This window comes from Daktulosphaira vitifoliae, unplaced genomic scaffold (genome assembly GCF_025091365.1).
Source record: "Daktulosphaira vitifoliae isolate Bord-2020 unplaced genomic scaffold, ASM2509136v1 Scaffold_3, whole genome shotgun sequence".
Classification (NCBI taxonomy): Eukaryota; Metazoa; Arthropoda; class Insecta; order Hemiptera; family Phylloxeridae; genus Daktulosphaira; species Daktulosphaira vitifoliae.
Genome location: NW_026099574.1, coordinates 30,049,655 through 30,071,269, shown reverse-complemented (window position 1 = coordinate 30,071,269; position 21,615 = coordinate 30,049,655). Strand labels below are relative to the sequence as shown.

The following is a 21,615-nucleotide window of genomic DNA, read 5'->3' as shown; positions in this document are numbered from 1 at the left end:
AGATACGAAAGAAAATATCCTCCTCTATATATACAATATTGCATCTTAAAATACCACTTTTATGACTTCTCAGCTTTTAGATATGAGCATAAGAATTGTATATTTTAAAATATATTAATTTTTGAGTGTTGCCATAAACACTTAATCCAAAAATTAATTTTTCTCATTAATCTAAGAATTACTTAGCATATAAATAGTCACTAGATAATGAATCACACTATCTAAACAATGTGGATCTAGTAATTGAGTACCACATCGCAAAAATACAACAAATTAAATCGGATTGGAATGGGTTTTATATTCAATTAAAACAATTAAATCACTTGTTTTCAATAGTATAACACAGTAAAATAATTTATAATGAAATATTTATTTAAGATTAAAACTATAACTAGATAAATATTATAAAATACAAATAAAATTCAACGTAATTATAATAATTCATTTTATTGATATGGTTTATTTTTAATAATGCGTTAATTTTAGAAATGTAAAATTTTACATGAATAACGACATTATTATTATTATGAATAGGAACACAACAGTCAGACTGTAATGGCATTTACTAGATGATCCAGTAACTGAAACAAAAAATAAATAAATATTTAAGTAAAATTATCTATCAATGACTTAAGTATATTTGAAAAGTAATAATTTCAAATATTTATCTTAAAAACTAATTATTATTTTTTTATTCTGAATAAATTGACAAAATAATAAATTTTATGAATAATAATAAAATTTTATTTTAAATTTTATTTTATTTAACTTTACTTTAATAAACTTTTTATTAAACTAGGATTTGGAATTATATACATTTATATTTTTTTAAGTTATTCCGAATATACCATCCAGTTAACATTTTTATTAATTGACTTGAAAGCTTAGTAATGTATTATTACTGAGGTTATAGTTCTGGGCGATTAAAGAGATTTATACCCTCCTAAAACAAAAATTATTCCTATGCTACGACAAAGTTGCACAAAGTTGGAACCCTCGAATGTGACTCAAACAAAACTTATAATTCCAAAGCCTAGTTATAACAATGCCAAAATTTGAATCTTTGCCTTCTTTGGCAGAAATATTCAACAATAAAAAAAAATTTGGAGTGCTTTGTATTATCAAAGAGAGATCAACTATAAAATACTGATAATAATTACAAATGTTTAAAGAATGTTAAAAAAGATTTTTTTATTAAATCTTTTATAAGGTATACATGACATTACCAAGTAAAAGTGCTTCTCTTTTATCTTGTCTGGATAACACTTTTTCATTGTCGCCTGACCACAGAACTGGAGATAGAATCGCTACGCACCTGACTCTCACCGCTCCGTTTAATACCGTCTCCGCGTCTAAAGACAAACGAATACCCAAAGTTGTTGTGACAAGCCCTCGAGGGTGTATTTGGGGTGAGTACCTCTTCAAAGATTCCTCTTTTGCCTAAAATACATAGATATTAAAACTTAAAACTAAATGCATACAAAAGATTATTAATCAAAGATTGATGAAGTAATAAAAAAGTATTTTCAAATTGAATATTTTAATAATAAATTGATTAAAATCAGTAAACTGATATTGTTTTAACCTCGGAATTATTACTTCAAATAAATTGTTTTATTATAAAATACTATAAACTAGTTTTTACGACATTAAATTCAATATGAATTACTTAATAAAGTTAAATAATATTAAAACAAGACATAGTTTGCAATAAGCATGAAATTTGAAAGTATATGAAACTTCGTAAAAAAGTGCAAATATTAATCGTACCTTAACGTTTTTCAATGTCATTTAGGAACAATATTTTGATATAAGTTTATATTTGACTTGGCAATATTATATTGTATATTATGCATTATTAAGTGTTTTGCTTAACGAATCGAAGTACGTAAAATGTTTATAAACATTTGCTTTACTTATTATTTACCCATCTGTTAAATGTTTAATGCCACCTATATCTTTAGAAATATTTTAAACAATTAAAAAAAGAAGAATGTGTTTAGTATTTATAAATAACATTTTTATAGAAATATAATTTTAAAATAATGTGAACAATTTCTATTTAGACACATGGAAAACATTTTCTATGATATGTTAACATAACTATCCAAGGTTTTTCCACTACTTTTCTAAATTAAACTATATAAAATAGCCCTTTGTGAAAATGTTATTTTAAAATAATTTTTTTTAATAGTTATAAATATTTAACTATTCAGTTTTACTTTCATATTATATTCTGACTTGCTCCGATATTGTCATTTTAATAGAATACCAGCAACATTATATAATAAGAATTAATCAATTGTGATCAATTATTTAAAACCTATGATATATTTAAAATATTTATATAAAATTAAAAAAATATTTAACTAAAAAATTCACAAAAAATAGTACTTTTCATGATATTTTTAATTCTAAATATCAACAAAAAATAAGATATATTATTTTCTATTTTTAAAACTCTTCTAATTTAATTAAATATAAGAAAAAATATGTGCGACAAAATTTTGCATATGACTTTACCATAAATTCAACTATGATATATATACTTTTTTTATTATATTAGAAGTAGAACTTCTCCTTCGGTTGTGTCTATTTAAAGGTTAAAACTGACACGGTTGAAGACGTTATTGAACCTCAACCTCACGCTTTTTATATGAATTTTCTTAGAACAAAAACCTTAATAAATTCTTAATAATTTTCGATTACTTCTGTTATTTGTAAACAATAGNGTTTTTTTATTATATTAAAAGTAGAACTTCTCCTTCGGTTGTGTCTATTTAAAGGTTAAAACTGACACGGTTGAAGACGTTATTGACCTCAACCTCACACTTTTTATATGAATTTTCTTAGAACAAAAACCTTAATAAATTCTTAATAATTTTCGATTACTTCTGTTATTTGTAAACAATAGAAGTAACTTGTACTAGTAAAAAGAAAAACAGTATCTAAGACGTCTTATGTGAATAAACTACATAATTTTTTTATCTATATTATTTTATTTCGCAAAGCATAGATCTTATCGATGGCATGAATTTTTGCGGGCACAAGTAAAGACAAAAGTATTCACATGTGTATACCATTGTGAACATTATTTTACCTTATTCTGATCTGCCCATTTTATAACGGACATAAAATATGCACATTAAATTGCTGGTCGCGTGCAAAAAACCGCTCAAATGCTATCATTTTTAAACTGATAAAGTTCTTTTACATTTCACTGACATTAAATCTACCTATACTATTTATGAGCTAACATTTAACGTACTAAAGATATACACTGTTTACTTTTGAAGGTAATATTATATTTGCTTTTATGCTCATAAATAGTTTCAAAATAATTCAATTATTATTTTAGAGTACAATATCTAGTATATCTAGTATCTAGTATCTAGTATATATAGTATCTAATGTCTAGTATATCTAGTATCTAGTAAATCTAGTATCTAGCTATATACTAAAATAGCTCCACCTGGAAGAGATTTTACGTTTTTTCTGCTTTAAAATTCCGATTTATTTGNACTACCTATACTGTTTATGAGCTAACATTTAACGTACTAAAGATATACACTGTTTACTATTGAAGGTAATATTATATTTGCTTTTAAGCTCATAAATAGTTTCAAAATAATTCAATTATTATTTTAGAGTACAATAAACTCTTATTATAAGTCTTCATATACAAACAAAATTTCAAGTATACGTTATCTTCTAGTTATAATCTATGCTAGGGATCAAATTAAGGATATAATTAACTTTTAGTAAGTAGTATATAATTATCATTATTAACATGATTATAGCAAGACTTATTTTAATACGAGTATATATTAAAAGATTATAAATATATGAATTTAACTTATAAAAACCCTTTTTACTAACTGACATGTTTGGGTAGTGTTCTATTATACTTTATGTTAAAGTACTAATTAAGCCACACTTATTATACTTGAATTCATTTAAAATTCATTCATTCATTTATTATTAATTCTTTAACACAATACAAGTATTGTTTGCCAGTAAAAAATTATTATTATTTTTTGATCATCAAACTTAATAGGTTTTGCTAATGGTATAAAATTGAATAGGTGAGGTAATATAAAGTTATTAATTTTTTTCTTTTAAAAATGAGTAAAACTTAAAATTACTAAATAGTATAAAACATATATTATTTATAGATCTTGTAGTGTTATAACTTACAAAAATAAAAATTTATATTTTAAAAAAAATAAATACATACGGGTATGTTATTGACAAACCAATGTAGTGTAGATGCTGGGTAAGACTTTGCAGATGTACAGTTAAGGTTTATTGAATCCCCAAACTGATACACAGTCTTGTCACCGGATATGTATGGACCATCTTTAGGTAAATCTAAAAAAAGAATAATTCAACATTTGTTATTTTATGATTTGTTATCACATAAAATAAAATAAAGGTGTCACTATAGCAACAATCGTATGTTTTCCAGTAAAAAATATGATTTCTTGGGAAAACAAACAAATATATATATATATATACTTTTTTAGCAAAATATGTAAATTTTTAGGACTAGGGTAAAGTTTATACAGTCTATAGATTATTATTATTGTTTACTTTTTTATGTTTAAAAAAGTATGACTCACAATAAATTGTAGTGATATTTAATATTTTAATCAGATCTCAATAAAAAGTAAAATTGATCATCCTATTACAATAAACCTATTCTTTTATCTCAAAAACATAAAACTGTAATACTTATAAAATACAGTAAATATATCATGAACGTTTGAAAAAACAGAAATTATCAAAATTATTGTTTGGTAAAACAGTGAGATATATTTATTTTTTAGAATCATTCTTTATAACTTATAGGGGTGTCAACTTCATTATTTTTAATGGCAACATACATACTTAAATAGTTTGTAATAGAGGAAATAATCTAATTAAGAAAATTACTTGTCTGTAACTTTAAAACCAAATATTTTTTCGATTTTATTACGTATCAAAGTTTAGGCATAATAAAGGATTTAAAAATTTTAAACTATATAAAAGATCCTAGGTAAGACGTCATACTAATTGTAAATTAAATGACCTGTATAAAAGAATATAATAGACACATTTTAATTACTGTCATTGTTTTCTTTATTTAATATTCTAATTAAAGAATAATAATTATGTGAAAAATACTTTTTATAGTATCAATTTATTCCAAACGTTCTGTACTATACATTTATCAACAATGTTATTTTAATAAAATTTTCTTTTTTTTTAAGTTTAAATAAAATATGAAGCTAAATTAGATTACACAATTGTTCTAACCTAATTATAACGTTTCTACGAATATTAACAAAGTATCTATAAGATAATACTTAAATGATAAATATCACTAATAAAATATATATATACACGAAAAAATACTTTATAAGTATATAACTGTTTAAATTAATTAATTTAAGAAATATTAACTTATGAAACATATCTCATGTAAAATATCATCGATAACACCATAATTTAGATATAGTACTATTAAAATGTATGTAGCAGTTATTCAAACGGTAATTTAAAGAAATTTACCGAAAAAAAATATTTATATCAATGGCCCTCCATAATCAACGAACAAAAAAAAAAAACAAAATATTATTTGTACTTTATTTTTTACAATATGTTGTTAAGGATCAAGTTAAATTTAATTGTTACATTAATAAATAAATACTTCAAAATAAATACTAAAGAATTGATCAAATGTACACATCAAATTTAAAAAATTATATTTTTATATTACTTATAAATAAAGTGTAATAGATTGTCACTTGTCTATCTATTACATTTTGTTATGAAATCATAATTATTTTCTATTTTTTCACATTCATATATTTATATTTATTTTTTAATGCGCTCCTTCACATTAATGTACAGACATCAGTCTTTGTCAAGTGTTAAGCGCCAGCAATTCATAACGACGACGTTTTTATTTGAATTCGCCACAAGAGTATAAATATTGCACTATTTTTTGTCCTCACAATTTTTATTTTTATTATAATTTTTTTATTCGTCATATTGTCTGTAACGAAGGTATGGAATACAATTAATGGTATACAACTACCAGAAGTGTCTTTTGATACAGTATGGCCTCCGTTTTTCTTTGTACTTTATTTTTTTTCATTTTTTCCCTTGTAGTGTCATGTCCTGTACCAAATAATATGAAGATTATATATATAATGGAATTTAATGCTTAAAAACACTCAGATCGGTCCAATATGGGTTTTGAAACACGTTGTAAATAATTTATGTGAAAACTGTCAAATGCTTAATTAACAGAAAATATCAATTACATAGAGCATTTAATAATAAATATTTTGCGATATATATGAATTATTAAGCTTAATATAGGCACATAGAATTATAATTTGAATAATGAGAGTTGCAATAATCACGTATTAAGTAAAAACGAAAGAGGAAACTTGATTATTACTGATCAATATTTATTTGATTGAAAGAAATTTAAGTTTCCTTAAAAGTTCTCAAGAACATAATTTGTGGATAATTGTCAACAAATTAATTAAAAATTATAATTTTAAATAATTTTTCTTTATATGAATACCATCCGTTTCTAACTTTCTGTGTTTACAATTTTCAATGAGTAAATTAAACATATTATTTGGTTTATTTATTTTTATATATTATTATAGAGGATAAAACGAATTTAATGTGATTTTAATAAATCCATGTCATACACAACTACGTTATTTTTTTTTCCACCAGAATTTGTATTTGACACTATATTAAATTCGATTACTAAAGTTTTCCTCAAACAATCCGTCTAACTTCTGGTCGATAATGAACAATAACTAAGTCATTCAAAACTGTCATAGTAACGTCTTGCTATTTACGACCGTCTAGGTAACAATAATCTAGACAAATTATGCATTTAAATAAAAAAAGAATAAATTATTGTAAACAAATTCTAAGAATTTAAATGAAATAAAATTCAACTACCAAAATTTAAAAAAAGGTTATGTCTAACATTTATTAGCTGCTAGTTAAAAAAAATTACAGAATCCATTCTTTTATTTGTATAATAACGAAAATTAATATTTTTTTTATATACTTTACTGATACAAAATATAAAACACGTTAATTTTTGAAAACATTTTATTTAAACGAGGTTTGAATCTTTATTTGATTGCATATTTATAAATAGAAACTTCAAGAATTACTCATTCATAGATATATAAAATTAATGGTTGTAAAACACGGTTTACTTGAATATTCTAAATATTATTTATTTTGCTCATGATCTAATATCTAATATGAGTTCGTGCATGAGTAGATAAAAATTACTAACTTAGAATAAAAATATTGAGCTATTTCACCGTGGTTCTGGAGATGTAATTCGGATTTAAAATATTTGTACTACGAATTTATGAAAAGTTATACAGACTTTGTTGTGAAAAGAATATTTATTTGTCACCACTATGTAAGTTGCACGAAAAAGGCATCGAGGAATAAATACCAAATATGCGTATTAAGGATAATCCAGAAATATTACGTACAAGCCTGAGAAGTTGAATGAAAGGTCTTTTTAACAGTGACTTTTGAAATGACTTTTGAAAAGTCTTAACAAATACACATACCTAAAATGTTCCCAACATAATGTAGTTTTAAAGCTTTTGTAAAACAACGTTTTCATACTTCTCTAAAACTAATGTATGGACACATTTGAACGCTCTATTTTTTATTTTCAAGGAGATTTTGGACTTTTGAAACAAAACGAAGTAATTTAATTTGATTTTTTTTCATTATATATGTAGTTTGTTAAATCTCTAAATATGAAAATTATTCAGCAGTTTAAAACATTTATGAATTAATACATAAAAATGAACATATTTTGGCAATCTCAAAGTTATTTTTATTTCTTAAACCATTTCACAAACATAACTCGTACTTTATATTAACTATGAATTTATTGACTAACTATGTATTACAAGAAAAATTAGTTATTTTCAAAAAAATTTCTTTAAGTAAAAAATGATTGTCGTTTAATACAGGTACATAACATTTTTTTGAAGCTGAACCTACTTTATTAATGAAAAATTAGTTTTTATATTTTAGACGTGTTACATTTCAATGGAAAACATTGTTTTCTATAAAAAAGTTGTAGGTAGTATAATTATTTTATACAGCATAGTAACACAATTAGAAACCGAAACAATGCATGTCTTAATATTTAAACACAAACATTTATTATTACTTCGTAACCATTTTACAATGTCTGAGGAACTTTATGAAATCACACTTCAAGTAATGTTTATTGAATAAATAAATGCATTACCTATTAACTTAAATATCATATTATGCAATGCGCTTTAGTATTATTCGATTAATTTGAATGATTTATAAAATGAAATATATAGTAAATATAATATATAGTTAATATAGTGTATTATAATTACTTCAATACCAATATACTTGGCTTACATATAAAAATATATTAATTTCATAAATACTTAAATAGTTTAATTAATAAAAATTCATTTTTTTTTTATATTTATCATAGTTGATATGATTTTATTACGTTTATGTCTGAATTTCTACAAACCATAGACAAAACTATATAGACCGTTAATGACCTTTTACGTGTAATATATTGAAGCCAATGAGTGTTTGCGTCCAACTAAAAGTTTTTTTTGTAATACTATTGCATGTAGTAATTTGAAACGTATGTATAAAATATCATAAAATAGCGCAAAAACGCATAACATATTTTTGGTAATCGTTAAATTATCTTCGACTACTTAAAAAGGGTATTTTAAACGATAAAATAAACTGAAAATCAATACAGTGGGTGTATACGTCAAAATTGTGCCAAATATAGATGATATTTGACATTAATTAAAATCACTCTCATAAAAACAATTCGATGTGAATTTGTTGATAATATTCAATTATTAATAGGAATTGTTAGATTATTTTAAAAACAACATTAAATACTATTTCCTTAAATGTATACTTAGTACTAGTTTTATGATTTTTAAGTATAATACATTAATAAATAATTATTTAACTAATTAAATTAATATTAAATAATTTAATATTGTGATTTATACGGAGAAATTATAATGTAGTTTTATTCCTCTATGAAAAACGTATATCAAAATTGTATGTATGATTTACTAAAAAAAAAGAAAGTAAGGTTAGTCCAACTCATGATAATTAATAAAAATATCAGCTATTAAAATGAAATAAAAAATTTATCACAAACAATTGGTAGATAGAACTTTTTTTTTGTCAAAAACAGCCTCCTTCCTTTTCATTTATAGAAATTCAAAATTATAGATATAAATAATTAAAAAAAAAAAATACAAGTAGTAAATTATAATAACACGAAAAACAATCATTTTTAATGAAACAATAACATTTTTTGATTAATTTCGGGGAACTTTTACATATATAAAGTTTAGAAAATTGTTTTAAGCTTTTGGTTTCTTGTATAACCGCTTTATTACCCAACCTAACCGCCGTTTATTTAACGTATGTTCAAAGAATATAAAAACTCAGAAAAATTTTATGTCACTATTTTATATCTTCCCTTGAACAAATAAAAGTTTAGAATTTAAAAAAAAATAAAAAATACCAATTAAAAGGGAAATATTTAAGGAATTAAAAAAAAAAAATTTCTGATTTTTCCATTTTTCAAATAGTTAATCCAGTTTTTAATAAAAAATGAAATATATCAAGTTTAAAAATCATAATTTTTGGTGAATTTGAACCATTTATAGTAAATGAGGGATTTTTTTTAATTTTCAGGGGCTAATTGAATACAATTTGTAATAGTTTGACGTGTTGTTGAAATAAATCGGTCTGATGTGAGCTAAGAATAAATAGTGACACAATAATAAAATTAAAAAGACATATCATAGTAAATTAAATACCTTATTAACATTGAAGCTAAATAATGATTTTGATACTTAAAAAGATTTTGCCCTTATTCTTCGGAAAATTTTAGAAGTTTTAATCTTTTACTTTGACAGAAAATTCTCATCTTATCTAAAAAAAGGTTTTCTCGTCCAGTGTCATTTTATTTTTCAACTAGTTCATGAATGAAACTTAACCTACAAATTTTTTATATTGCACTAACTTTTTATAAAAACAAAAAAACGCAGCACAATCGTTCTAAATTTAAATATACATTTTATATCATGGTTACAATGAACTTGTTACAATAATATTTAACTGATACGCAGAGATATTTCTTTTAAAAAAACAACGAAAAAAATCTGAATTATAATTCTTAGGGGAACTATGTTTGGTCAACAAGAGCGATACAACCTAAATTCGATGACTTCGATGAAACGACATTGAAACGCTAGCGACTGTCAAGGGGTTTGCGTAAAAGGTTTTCTTTTGCAATTTGAATAAAAAATAAAAATAAATAGATGTATGGGTATAAGACAAGAAACCAAGGTTTCCTATATAGTTCACCCATATTGTCTAGACCCAACTAGAATAATAGGATAACACATTTTGTTTACATTCGCCAGTACTTATACGTTTTATTTCGTGTCCTAAGAAATTGTTTTCCGTTTCTATAAAATTTATTTTTATTAAAAATTAGCATACGATTGGTCTTTTTACTCTTCTGTTTTTTAAGCGTTGAGAAACTATTAGAAGTAAACAGAATCTAAAAAGGTATAATAATTATACCTTTTTTTATTTTATTTTTTCTTCAAAACGTTTTTAGTTTTACTTATTATAATCATTATAATATTTATTATAATAATTTAGTTTCATTTGAAAGAAATAACTTTTTTAAAAAATTAAATCCAACAAATGATAGGAGTTCATTGAATTGTTTATTGCGCTGAATTTACTTAAACTAACTGTATTAAAATAAATTTAACTGACTATCAATAGATAAATATAAAAAAATATTTCCTGAGTTATTAAATTACTAAATTTGTAAATTAATTATGTATTAGTAACTCATTCAACTTCGAAAATTGATAAATCTTTTTTGATACTTAATAAATATTTATTGAATTACAATAGTTAGCTGAAACAGAATATTTAAATTTAAGACAATTTTATTTCAAAAGCCATCATCCCGTTAGGATATTACAAATATCTGATTATATTGTTATAATAGAGCGTATTGTTTTAAGTAATTAATTGAATGTTTACATGCTATTAAACGTTGTAAGGTAACCGATAAAAATAAAAAATAATTTGAAATATATCGTAAACATAGAAATTTCAAAGCAAAGTTGTACTACTTTATAAAAATTAACATATTATTTAAAACAGCTATTCGCAGTAAGTCAACAAACTCATCTAAGTACATTGAAAATAAATTGTTACTTATGTAAATAAAGAAACGATGCGTTAACTTTATAACTTGATTTAATTAGAGATTTACATATTTTATACTCATAATAAAATTTTCAATAGAATACTTTATTGGGTTTTGGTAAATTAAATGGAAATTTGGAAATTATATAAAAAACTAACGTTAACCAAAGTAAGTTTTTTATTAAGTTAATATAAATTATTTTAAAATTAATATAATTTTGAACCCTGTTGTAACATTGTTTTACAACAATATAAAATATTTGAAATTGAAAAATTCTACTTGGAAAATTCTATATTTTTAATTATTTTACATAAGACATAAACATTTGTAAAGGCACGGAAAAAGTTCATGCCTATTCATAAAGTTTATCATCGAAAGAATCTATTCAATTTGTATCAAATTATTTGATATAAGGTTAAAATACTCACATATAACTTCCATCCGCCCACCATCTTGTGCTGATGCAAAAGAAGGTCCCTCAGCAGATACTTCACATCTATAATTAGCGGTGGTTTTCAAGGTTATATCTTTTAAGGTTAATTGCCGACTATTAGATTGTGCATGCTGAAAAATAATAAATGTGATGTTAACAAATAATTCAAAAAAAAAAAATGTCTTAACATACGTCGACTTTGATACCATCTACAATATAAGAAGTTTTTTGAGGAGTCGCTTTAGGCACAAATCGATAAAATTCTTCATTTTCTCGATACCATTTTACAGCATATAGAAGATCACCTTCAAGCTCAAAATCACATCTTAGCACAGCTGTTTCTCCTCGAATTTTGTATCTTGGTACAAGAGCTTTCACTGTTAAGGCTTCACCTGTAAAATATTATAAAAACACAACGGTTAAAAAATTACTAAACACTGAAATCTTATTTAATTTAAACTAAAATTTTAATTTTACATCTTCACACAAAATACTTCCTATATTTTAGAAATTTAAACTATAATAATAATTTAATAAGTATTAATCATTTGTGGCTAATACTATTTAAAATTAAACCTAGATTTAAAATATTAATTTAAAACTAAAACAATATTAAACAAATATATACTATAGTATATGTTTAGCACTGATGATAGTATCATTGTTTCAGAAATACATTCTCTCAATTTTTATGACTATGAGATATATATTTTAAATATTTTTTAGTTATAAATTACAATTTTTAGTACATTTAAATTTTATACAAAAATTAATTTATGAATGAAATATTTATTAAATATTCATCTATTATTATTTAAATATACACAATTATTAATTTAATAATTGAAAATAATTATGTAGTAGTACTTTATGATTATATGTACTGGCTATAAAAAAATATGTTTTTAAGAAATATATATTTTTTTTTTTGTAAGGTATATCACTCTTTATTCTATCTGAGATTCTTAATAAATGATATTATTTAAATTTTAATTATAAAAAAACCATACTTTAACAAATTGTTTAAATTATTAACTATATTGATATTAGCAAATAGTTAATTTAAATAATATTAGTTCTATCCCGATACTACAATAACTTAAGATGAAAACATGTGTATACTCTTATATATTTTTTATGCAAATTTATACTTATACTTTTAGTTTTTATGCTTTATTTGTATAAATGTACTCATAACAAAAAAGACCCTTCAAAAATGATATAGCCCTTAACTAAAAAGGATATCAAAAACATAGTTATTGAAAATTTTTATTTGTTTTGTTTTATATTTGAAATATGTTAAAAGTATTAGTGAAAAAAGTTATTTGTAAATAAAAATCCTGTCATATTACTCTAGACCACTCGACAACGTAAAGGATAAGAAAAACAAAGCATCATTCAACACACTTCCAAACACTAATATTTCTTGACTTAAAACTAGCAGAGTGTAAAATTATATTCTTATAATAACAAATTGGTATTGTGATAAATCTTGAGTGATGTAACAAAATATAGCCCCAACTTCCTTACAGTAATATTGAAGAAATATATACATTTTGAAATGGTATGTTAAGCTTTGATAGAGAAGTAAGTTTCTAAATGCATATTCCTTTTCCTAGTAATGTTATATTTCTAAATAAAGAAAATATTAGAATATGTCCTTTTGTAATTAATACGCTATTTTATTGCAGTTATACTCGTAGGTAAAACTTATTAGTTTGCTCAGAATACTTATTATAATGGCCTTATCTATTAATTAAGCACTACCAAGTTGTATATTGTCTAAACACAAACAAAACGTAGTTTGGTGGGTCAAAAAGACAAAATTTCTTAATCCTGAAACTTTAAAAGAACAACTAAAAATTATCTAGAGGAATCAAATAAGGAATCATAATTACAATATAACTGTTTGAAAAAATACATAAAACCTATTGGTTTTTTTATTGACATAAAAGCAAATTTTATACGGGTTAATGTTTACACATAAATGCGGGTATTGCACCGGGTCTAGTGAATTCCTACTATCACGTTTCATGTTTAATGGCCTCTCAAATTTGATCAACAAAAAAAAAACAGCATAGAAGGCTCGAGGCATAGTGAAAATGCAGCATAGTTGTGACAAGTATAGATGCTATCTGACTGTGATTCACATCACTGTCATCGTTATATTTGTGCATCATATTTGATGCGAGTATGTTTAATTTCACAATAATTTCTATATATGAAATTTTATCATTTCTATTTATTTTGAAAATTCACATGAATATTAAATGCTTGTTAAATTATTTGCTTAATTAAAAAGAAAGTTTTTTTTTTTTTACTTAGACGGCAGATTTATTATAGAAAAACAATCGTATATTTATAAAAAGCACACCAAAAAAAAAAAGCTTATTGTCCTAATATACATATGACATAATAATATGTGTGGTGATGACAATATAGCCATAAATCATACAATATTTTCTATAATACTTATACACAATACAATGGCAACTTTTTAATTTATACTAAAACTCTGTATTCCTATTCTTTTTAGTTACATACTTAGAAATTGAAAAAAAAAACTGAATCGCATTTTATCCCATAACTCCAAATAATTTTATTACAATAAAAAAAGATTTTAATATTTTAAATATTGGTAGTTTGAAACTAAAAAGAGAATTTTTTTGAGTAATTTTCGTTTTTATTATATTACATAATTATATTACTATTTTTTAACGAATTAAAAAAAAGATTATCTCGAATTTCTTTTATAATAGTTAAAATTATTAAAAAACTTATTTTAATTTTTTTTTTTTTATGAATTAATAGTATAATACTTAATAATCCCAATAAAATAATTAAAGTAAGTAAAAAATTAATAAGCTCAAAAATAGAACAAACATTTGTTAAATGAAAAAAATGACTAAAAAATTTATATGAACAATTTTTAAAATAAATTTAGTAATTTTAAATCTAAGTTAGAATATTTAATAAGCAGTTTAAATAGCAGTTACTTTTTTTTAAGACTTTCGGATATCAGTTCTTTTTTTTTGAAATGAATAATATTTTAATTTTATGTTGTTTTTAAAATGAAATGTTAACTAATAAATTATAACACAATTATCATAACATAAAACATAATTTAAAAAAACTTTATTTTTAGCATGTAAAAGGAGAAATTTAACAATTTTCAAAATTTTGTGTTCTCAATGACAAACAAGAGATATTTACACCAAAACTTTCATTATTTTTGACTTAAAGTTATTATTTCTATTTCGACGGAAAAGATTTAGAGACAAATTTTTTCTAATGATTTGAAATTTTGTACACTTGCATAAAATTAATAACAATAAAAATCAACATCTATGGCATTTTGAAGAGTGTTAAATGGTCACAGCTGGTAAAATTTATCTTTTTTCAAAATTTTTATTGTACTACTTCCAGTGATCCAAGTAATCATTTCCACTCCTAAAATTAAATTCATTTTACACTTAGATTTTTGCCTAAGAATTCCATAGATTAATGTAGATCATAGTAACAGTAGACTATTTTATTTTTATAACTTGCAGGTCAACCATCTTGCTAGATTGCTAACTGTTACACATTGAAAAAACAGTAAGTATTTTGCGTTAAATTTATATTACTTAACAAAAATATCAAATTAATCTACTATTCTTCTATAATATGTTAAAGGACAAAATAAAGTATTACATGTATTAATTTTACACAATAATTATCTAAAATTTTTTAATCGTAGGTTACATTATAAAATCAAAAACTTATGCAATCTGAATATACCATTTTTAACAAAAAAACTTTATTGCACAATTTTTTAGTGTAATGTAAAAATTATTATCAAGGGATTGTGTATAGATGTGAACATATCTAATATATACAGCTTCAATGTCAATAAACAATGCTATGAACGAATTTGTCCTTAGGGAGCTAACTCGAGAATCAATGCAGCAAAATCCTATCTGCATTATTTCACAATTTGTTAGTATTTTTGTATTTTCAGTGTTTACAATAACAGGTACTTCAATAAAAAAAAGTACTCATGGAATGTTTGTTCAAAGGTTGCTTTTGTAGAAATAGTGTAATGTATAAATTGTTAAAACATCAAAATACTTTTATATAAGCAATCTTAAGATTAAAAAATTTTTATTAAAGAAAACTACATTTTTATTCGAAAGTTTATTATAACATATGTGATTATTATTCATGATTTTAAGGTGAATTCAGTTCAACATATTAATATTTAAATTTAACTCAACATAAACTGTTTTTTCTCATTTGATGTTCTACTGCTACATACGACATTGCGGTTCAAATTTTATGATCTATTAATTATTATTAAAAGGTAAAATAGTGTTGAAAATCGAAAATATTTTTTTTACATGAGTAGATAATTAAAATAAATACAAAAAAACGATAATATCCATTATCATATTATTATTATTATTATTATGTAATTAAAACTAATTAAGAATTTTTAAATTCCTTTAGATAAATTGTTATTTCTCTGAAAGATAAATTTTTCAACGAATTGAGTACTTTATTACATTATTTTATATATGAACAAAATTTAACAGTGTCAAGTTGCATAGAAAAATTTTCAAAAATATTTTTTTAATCAGTTTAAAATCTATTAATTCAAATAATAAAAATCATAATATAATTTTATTTTTTTAAGTACCGTTGATCAACACTAACTTTTTTATCAACAACCAATATTGTCAAGATTCTGCTTATCAAACTGAAGAAATAGTTAATTTATTTTACCACAACAAAAGAATAGTATTACATATCCTCATAATCCTCATTCATTTCCATTAGTTATTGTTTGAACTGTACATATTTTTTAAAGTAGGAGTTTAATAACAATGAATTAAAAACTCATACTAGTTGTATTTATGTCAATAATTATAATATGGTCGACGATAATTCTTATTCAAATGCAAGTTCTTTAAACACCAGGTTTATCAGATAAGTAATTTTAGAATCCATCAAATTTGGCATAATTAAATCTTACAAAGTTCTATAAACGTGCCAGTTTTCAACATTTTTAAGGGGTAATATCCACCAAATGCTCAAAAAATCAAGGCTTTTTTCATGATTTTTTTTAAAGGACATTTGAGATGTAAGGTATATAAATAATATATCATTGGATTAAGCAACTCTTGGAGAATAGAAAAATATTTTTTATTGTTATTTTTTTTACAAAATGGCGGCTGTGCAGCGATTGCCGTGAACTGCTTTTTTAAAAAGTTCTTCCGCGGCGAGCAGTAGAAGTCGTGCCCAACTCCAACTATAACAAAAGAAAATTTTTTTTCATTATCTACACGAGTGTCGCTAGTGAAGTACACATGATTATATTTTTAGAATTTTTTTTCGCAAAATGGCGACGGTTTGAAATTTTTTTTTTTTTTTTCGACAATAAAAATTGACTATAATTGTTTATAACTTTTTTTGTTGTTAACCAATCGCTAAAATTGTGTGTACTTCACTAGATAATCTAATGAAGAAGCTACAGTTAAAATTTCAAGTCAATTGGATGTAAACTTTTTCAGTTCTACTGCTCGCCGATTTTGATAACATGGTTTTGAAAAAAACGCGTTTAAAGTTTCAAAATTCTATAAATCTTAAGAATCGCAATAATATAGTCCTTAATAATTTTTTTACCTTCAGTCAGCTATCCCTGCGCCGTAAAGTTGTCCTTCCTGGTCCTTATTTTCCTCTTCTTCCTTTTTTTTGTCTGATGTAAGGCTGCTCCTAGCCTCTTTCGCGATATCGGACATACGATGATCAGAGACTTTGACGCGATTGGCGTCCGATCCTACGCAAAACTCGTACATGTTCGGTCCAACGGTTAACCCAAGAGCATCATAAACGGCAAACATACCCGATAAACCTTCGTTGAAGGTAATAACGGCTACATCAGTCGCAATATCAACTATAATCTTATCGCTAGATATCGTTTTTGGAGCAATTAACCACACAACAGCATTGAAATACTCGTTACTATTTTGAGAATACGCACCCAAGTAGCGTAACTGAAGGTTGTCGGAACTGAGTTCTTTATACATGGGTTGTATCGCCTTGAAAACATCCTCATGCATTGGACTCTTGTGCTCGTATGTTGCAAGAGTACCAAGCGCTTTACTGCGCTGTCAAGAACAACAAGAACACTCTCTTTGTGCGAAGGGTACACCTCCTCGTACTCAGCAGTACCTTCTTTTTTTTGCCAATATTCACACACTTTACAGTACTTTGATTTTACACACACATCTAATACCTTGCCAGTGTGCCAACCAATTAAAGTAACTAATCCAAACAAAGATGAAAACCCCCTCTTACGCCAAGATCCATTGCCTGACACCGTAAGACCGCCTTCTTCACCTCGTTCAATAGAACGTTCTTTCTCTTCAATAGCTGATTTTTTCATAGAAATAATTTTAACAGATGAAGTAGCAGTGCCAATATTGGAAATGATCATACTGTAAGTTGTTTGAAAAACAGGCTTTGCGAAATCCATCATCGCACAGAACTTTTTTATACCGTTGATGCCTATGCCAATGACGCGCATAGCAAAAATAATACGGCAATTGATCTCATAAGCACGATCATGTATTAGAGGACAGTTAATAATATCGGCATCACCGCAGTTCGAACAAGACACAACAATCTTGAAGCCTAGTCCACGCTTGCTCGACTGTGAAAACTGCACATCACTATTACATTTTTTACATACTAATAATTCAGAAAGAGCAGTAAATACAGCGAAAAAAAATGTATGAAACAGTAGCCGAAATCCCTATCAACATCGCAATCACGATTTAAATCAGAATTTTTTAATTTTTTCGCCTTATTTTGAATAGCCTTCGAACGCATAGTGGTTAGACGGGTGTCGGTTACTAATTTTACTCCGGGTTGTTCTGGTACTTCTTGTTTTACTGCCTTTGTGGTCACTGTACAACTTGTTACTCATAATTAAGTACTTTTGAATATAATTCACAGTTAAAAAGTACAGCAAAACTCAAACTAAGAACGTACACAACTAGAACGGCTGATCGACTAAACAAAGGGAAATTGTGAGTAAACACGTGCTGTACAGACGCTGTAACGATCGAAATTCTATACTTCATATTCAAAAAAAGATATCGATCATAGGTAACTTCTACTAATTTACAAAGCCGCGAATTAAAAAAAAAAACGAGCATCGCTAAAATAAGCGAAAAATGTGATTTTGGAGCATAAAAGTTGTTCGGAAAAAATTGATTTAAACGAATTTTGAGTTTAGATCAGTACTTGGGCGTTGAAGATTTTGATTCTAGGATAGTTTTAGCATGATATAAGCCAATACAAAAAAAATGAAAAAAAAAAAAAATTTGGTGGATATTACCCCTTAAGTTCAAATTTAAAATATGACTAAAAATACCTCTAACAATTTATAATGTTAACTTTAAAGTATTACGTCATAATTTAGTAGGATTTATTGTTATACCAAATATATTGTTAGTGATCGATCAAAGTTAATATGTCGTTACATGTAATTCATCTTTTAAGACACCTTAGATAGTAAATTTATCAATGATTTTTAACATAAAATGTTTTTTTACAATACAAAAATTTGAGTAGACAGTCATTTTTGTCAATTTTTACTTAATCTTATTAAATGAGACGGCAAACTTTAGAAATTAAATAATTTATATTTTTATTTTATATAAAATATAAAAATTAATTTTATTAATTATAAAAGCTGACCTATTAAAATATGAACATTTAAATGTATGTTAATCTATTCAAATATTTTTTACTTTTACAAACAATTTTACAGAATTGATAGGGTTTTTAGAAATTATTCTTCCAATTTTTTTAAATTCAAAACATTCAAAGTGTGATTTTTTTATAAAATAATTATTCTATAAATTACAATTAATAGCCTTGCTTTTGTGAAAAATATCTTGATATGTTAGATTCTTATTTATTAATTTTTCATTATCTATAAGTAAACTGTTACGTCAAATCTAAAATTAGATATTTTAATAAAAAACATTGTTGATACATTTTTATAAGAATGCCGTTATAATTAATAATTATAAACCAGTTATTCTTAAAATTTTTCAAATGAAATAAACTATATCTCACAAAAATAAAATTATGGTAATGATTTATAGACAAATTTATTTTATTTCAAAAAACTATCATAAACTTTAAAACGCGTCAATGAATCTAGTAATAGATTTTTACTAAAAGAATTACTTCCAAAGGTCTGTTACTTTATTATAATTTTCTCTCCTTTATAATTAAGTGATAATGTTCAAATGAGTCAATCCCGTCTCAGGCCATTTTCTGTTACATTGAAAATTATTTCAATTTTCTAAATATGTTTAACTACTATTATTTTATTATTTCATTTATGTGACTTTACTAATCACGTCACTTACAACATTGCCCTGTCATAAAAGGAAATAAACTTTGGCGGACTTGAAGAAAGTATCAGCGTTTTCCAGAATAATACAGCTGTTATACAAAACAGTCTTATGAAACAATGGAACCGACGGAAAATTTATTATTTATACGATGAAATGCATTGTGACAGTAAAACAAGCAAAAGTTTACTCGTGCAAATCACCAAAAGTTTTTCAGACGCCTCTTACTCTTTGGTTTAGAAATATTGGCTTAAACTTGAAAAACTGAATTTTAAAAAAAAGAATCACAATACCATTGTAAAATATAATATTTATTTATATTATATGTGTCTATGGCTGTGTCGTAAGTACTTCAGAAACAATAACGCTCTAAAAAATAAACTTAATGTATATTTTATTTATTATGATAAAAACATCCTCATGTCTTTTAAGTAGTAATGATTGATTTTTTCATTTTTATGTAATGACATAGAACGCTTATTGTTGATAAAATCATTCGTTTTATTTAACATATTTTATTTAACAATGTGTGATTTCATTTATACAGTTTTAAAAATGTATTTAGAAGCATTATATATTTTTATTCGTCTTATTATCACTGTTAAGGCATATTATTATTAAAAATCAACTATAGCTTTATTAGTTTTATTATAAATGATTAAAAATTTTGCTATGATTATGTAATCATAGAAATTTTTATTTTACGTTATTTTATTTGTTCGTTCATTTAAAACTTAAGGACTTACATTTTATAAGGTTCAACAGTGTTTATTATGAAATTCTTTTGCATGTGAAATGGGTTCAATTTTACTGTCACAAATTGATTACAAATTCTATACAAATGAAAATAATTAACTATTTCACCCTTCTAATGCGTAAGCATTTAAAGTCAAAATAGCCAAATTTATTGTAAATGTGTATGCTTTAGTGATGAGCTGAGTGTTAGACACCTACACACTTCCTTTTTTGCTTTAATGTTTTATTTCCATTTATTACTAGTACCTTAGATTTGCAAAGTAACTTCATTTTTAATATAAGCGTGATTTTTATGTAATGCGTGTAAAAACAATGTAACTTGTAAATTTATTGACAAAGTAACTAAATAGTTACTTTTAATGTAATAATGTCTCTGAATAGGCTTTTAACAAAACTGTATATAGTTAATTCGAATTGTTACTACAAACACATTAAACTTTTTAGAAAAATTTGCAGAACTGTATATCCAAGTTCCACAGATTCCGGTAACACTTTTGTGATGGATCACAGACAATTTGTCTCCACTCTCAGATAACGTTTGATGTTATGTATTTGACTGAGCATGATAAACTATCGGATTTTTGTTCATGTTTTTGAACATTTTCATGAACAAAGGTACGACGACTTGTGGTATACAAGTTAAAACGTATATGTTGAAAAAAGATTAAAGACTTAAAGTATCC

The 21,615-nt window shown here is 24.3% G+C and overlaps 1 protein-coding gene and 1 long non-coding RNA gene across 6 annotated transcripts in view; both read right to left on the bottom strand.

The window, feature by feature from the left end:
• Positions 1-297: 297 nt before the first annotated feature.
• The window catches only part of LOC126902947 (uncharacterized), a 29,793-nt gene continuing 8,475 nt past the window's right edge, over positions 298-21,615 (bottom strand). For 4 of the 5 annotated variants that reach the window (XM_050680753.1, XM_050680754.1, XM_050680755.1 and 1 more), the window contains exons 3-7: positions 11,955-12,154; positions 11,758-11,893; positions 4,238-4,371; positions 1,227-1,440; positions 298-581 (exon numbers count right to left, since the gene is read on the bottom strand). In XM_050680753.1, coding sequence (XP_050536710.1) covers positions 499-581; positions 1,227-1,440; positions 4,238-4,371; positions 11,758-11,893; positions 11,955-12,154 — 767 coding nt within the window. In that variant the 3' untranslated portion in view covers positions 298-498. The remainder of the gene's footprint in view (positions 582-1,226; positions 1,441-4,237; positions 4,372-11,757; positions 11,894-11,954; positions 12,155-21,615) is intronic. The other variant, XM_050680751.1, reaches the window with a different exon arrangement.
• Positions 2,470-3,797, bottom strand: LOC126902948 (uncharacterized). The gene is made up of 3 exons (XR_007703380.1): positions 3,527-3,797; positions 2,826-3,236; positions 2,470-2,642 (listed from the first exon to the last, which is right to left on the bottom strand). It is a non-coding gene; the product is annotated as an uncharacterized LOC126902948 (long non-coding RNA).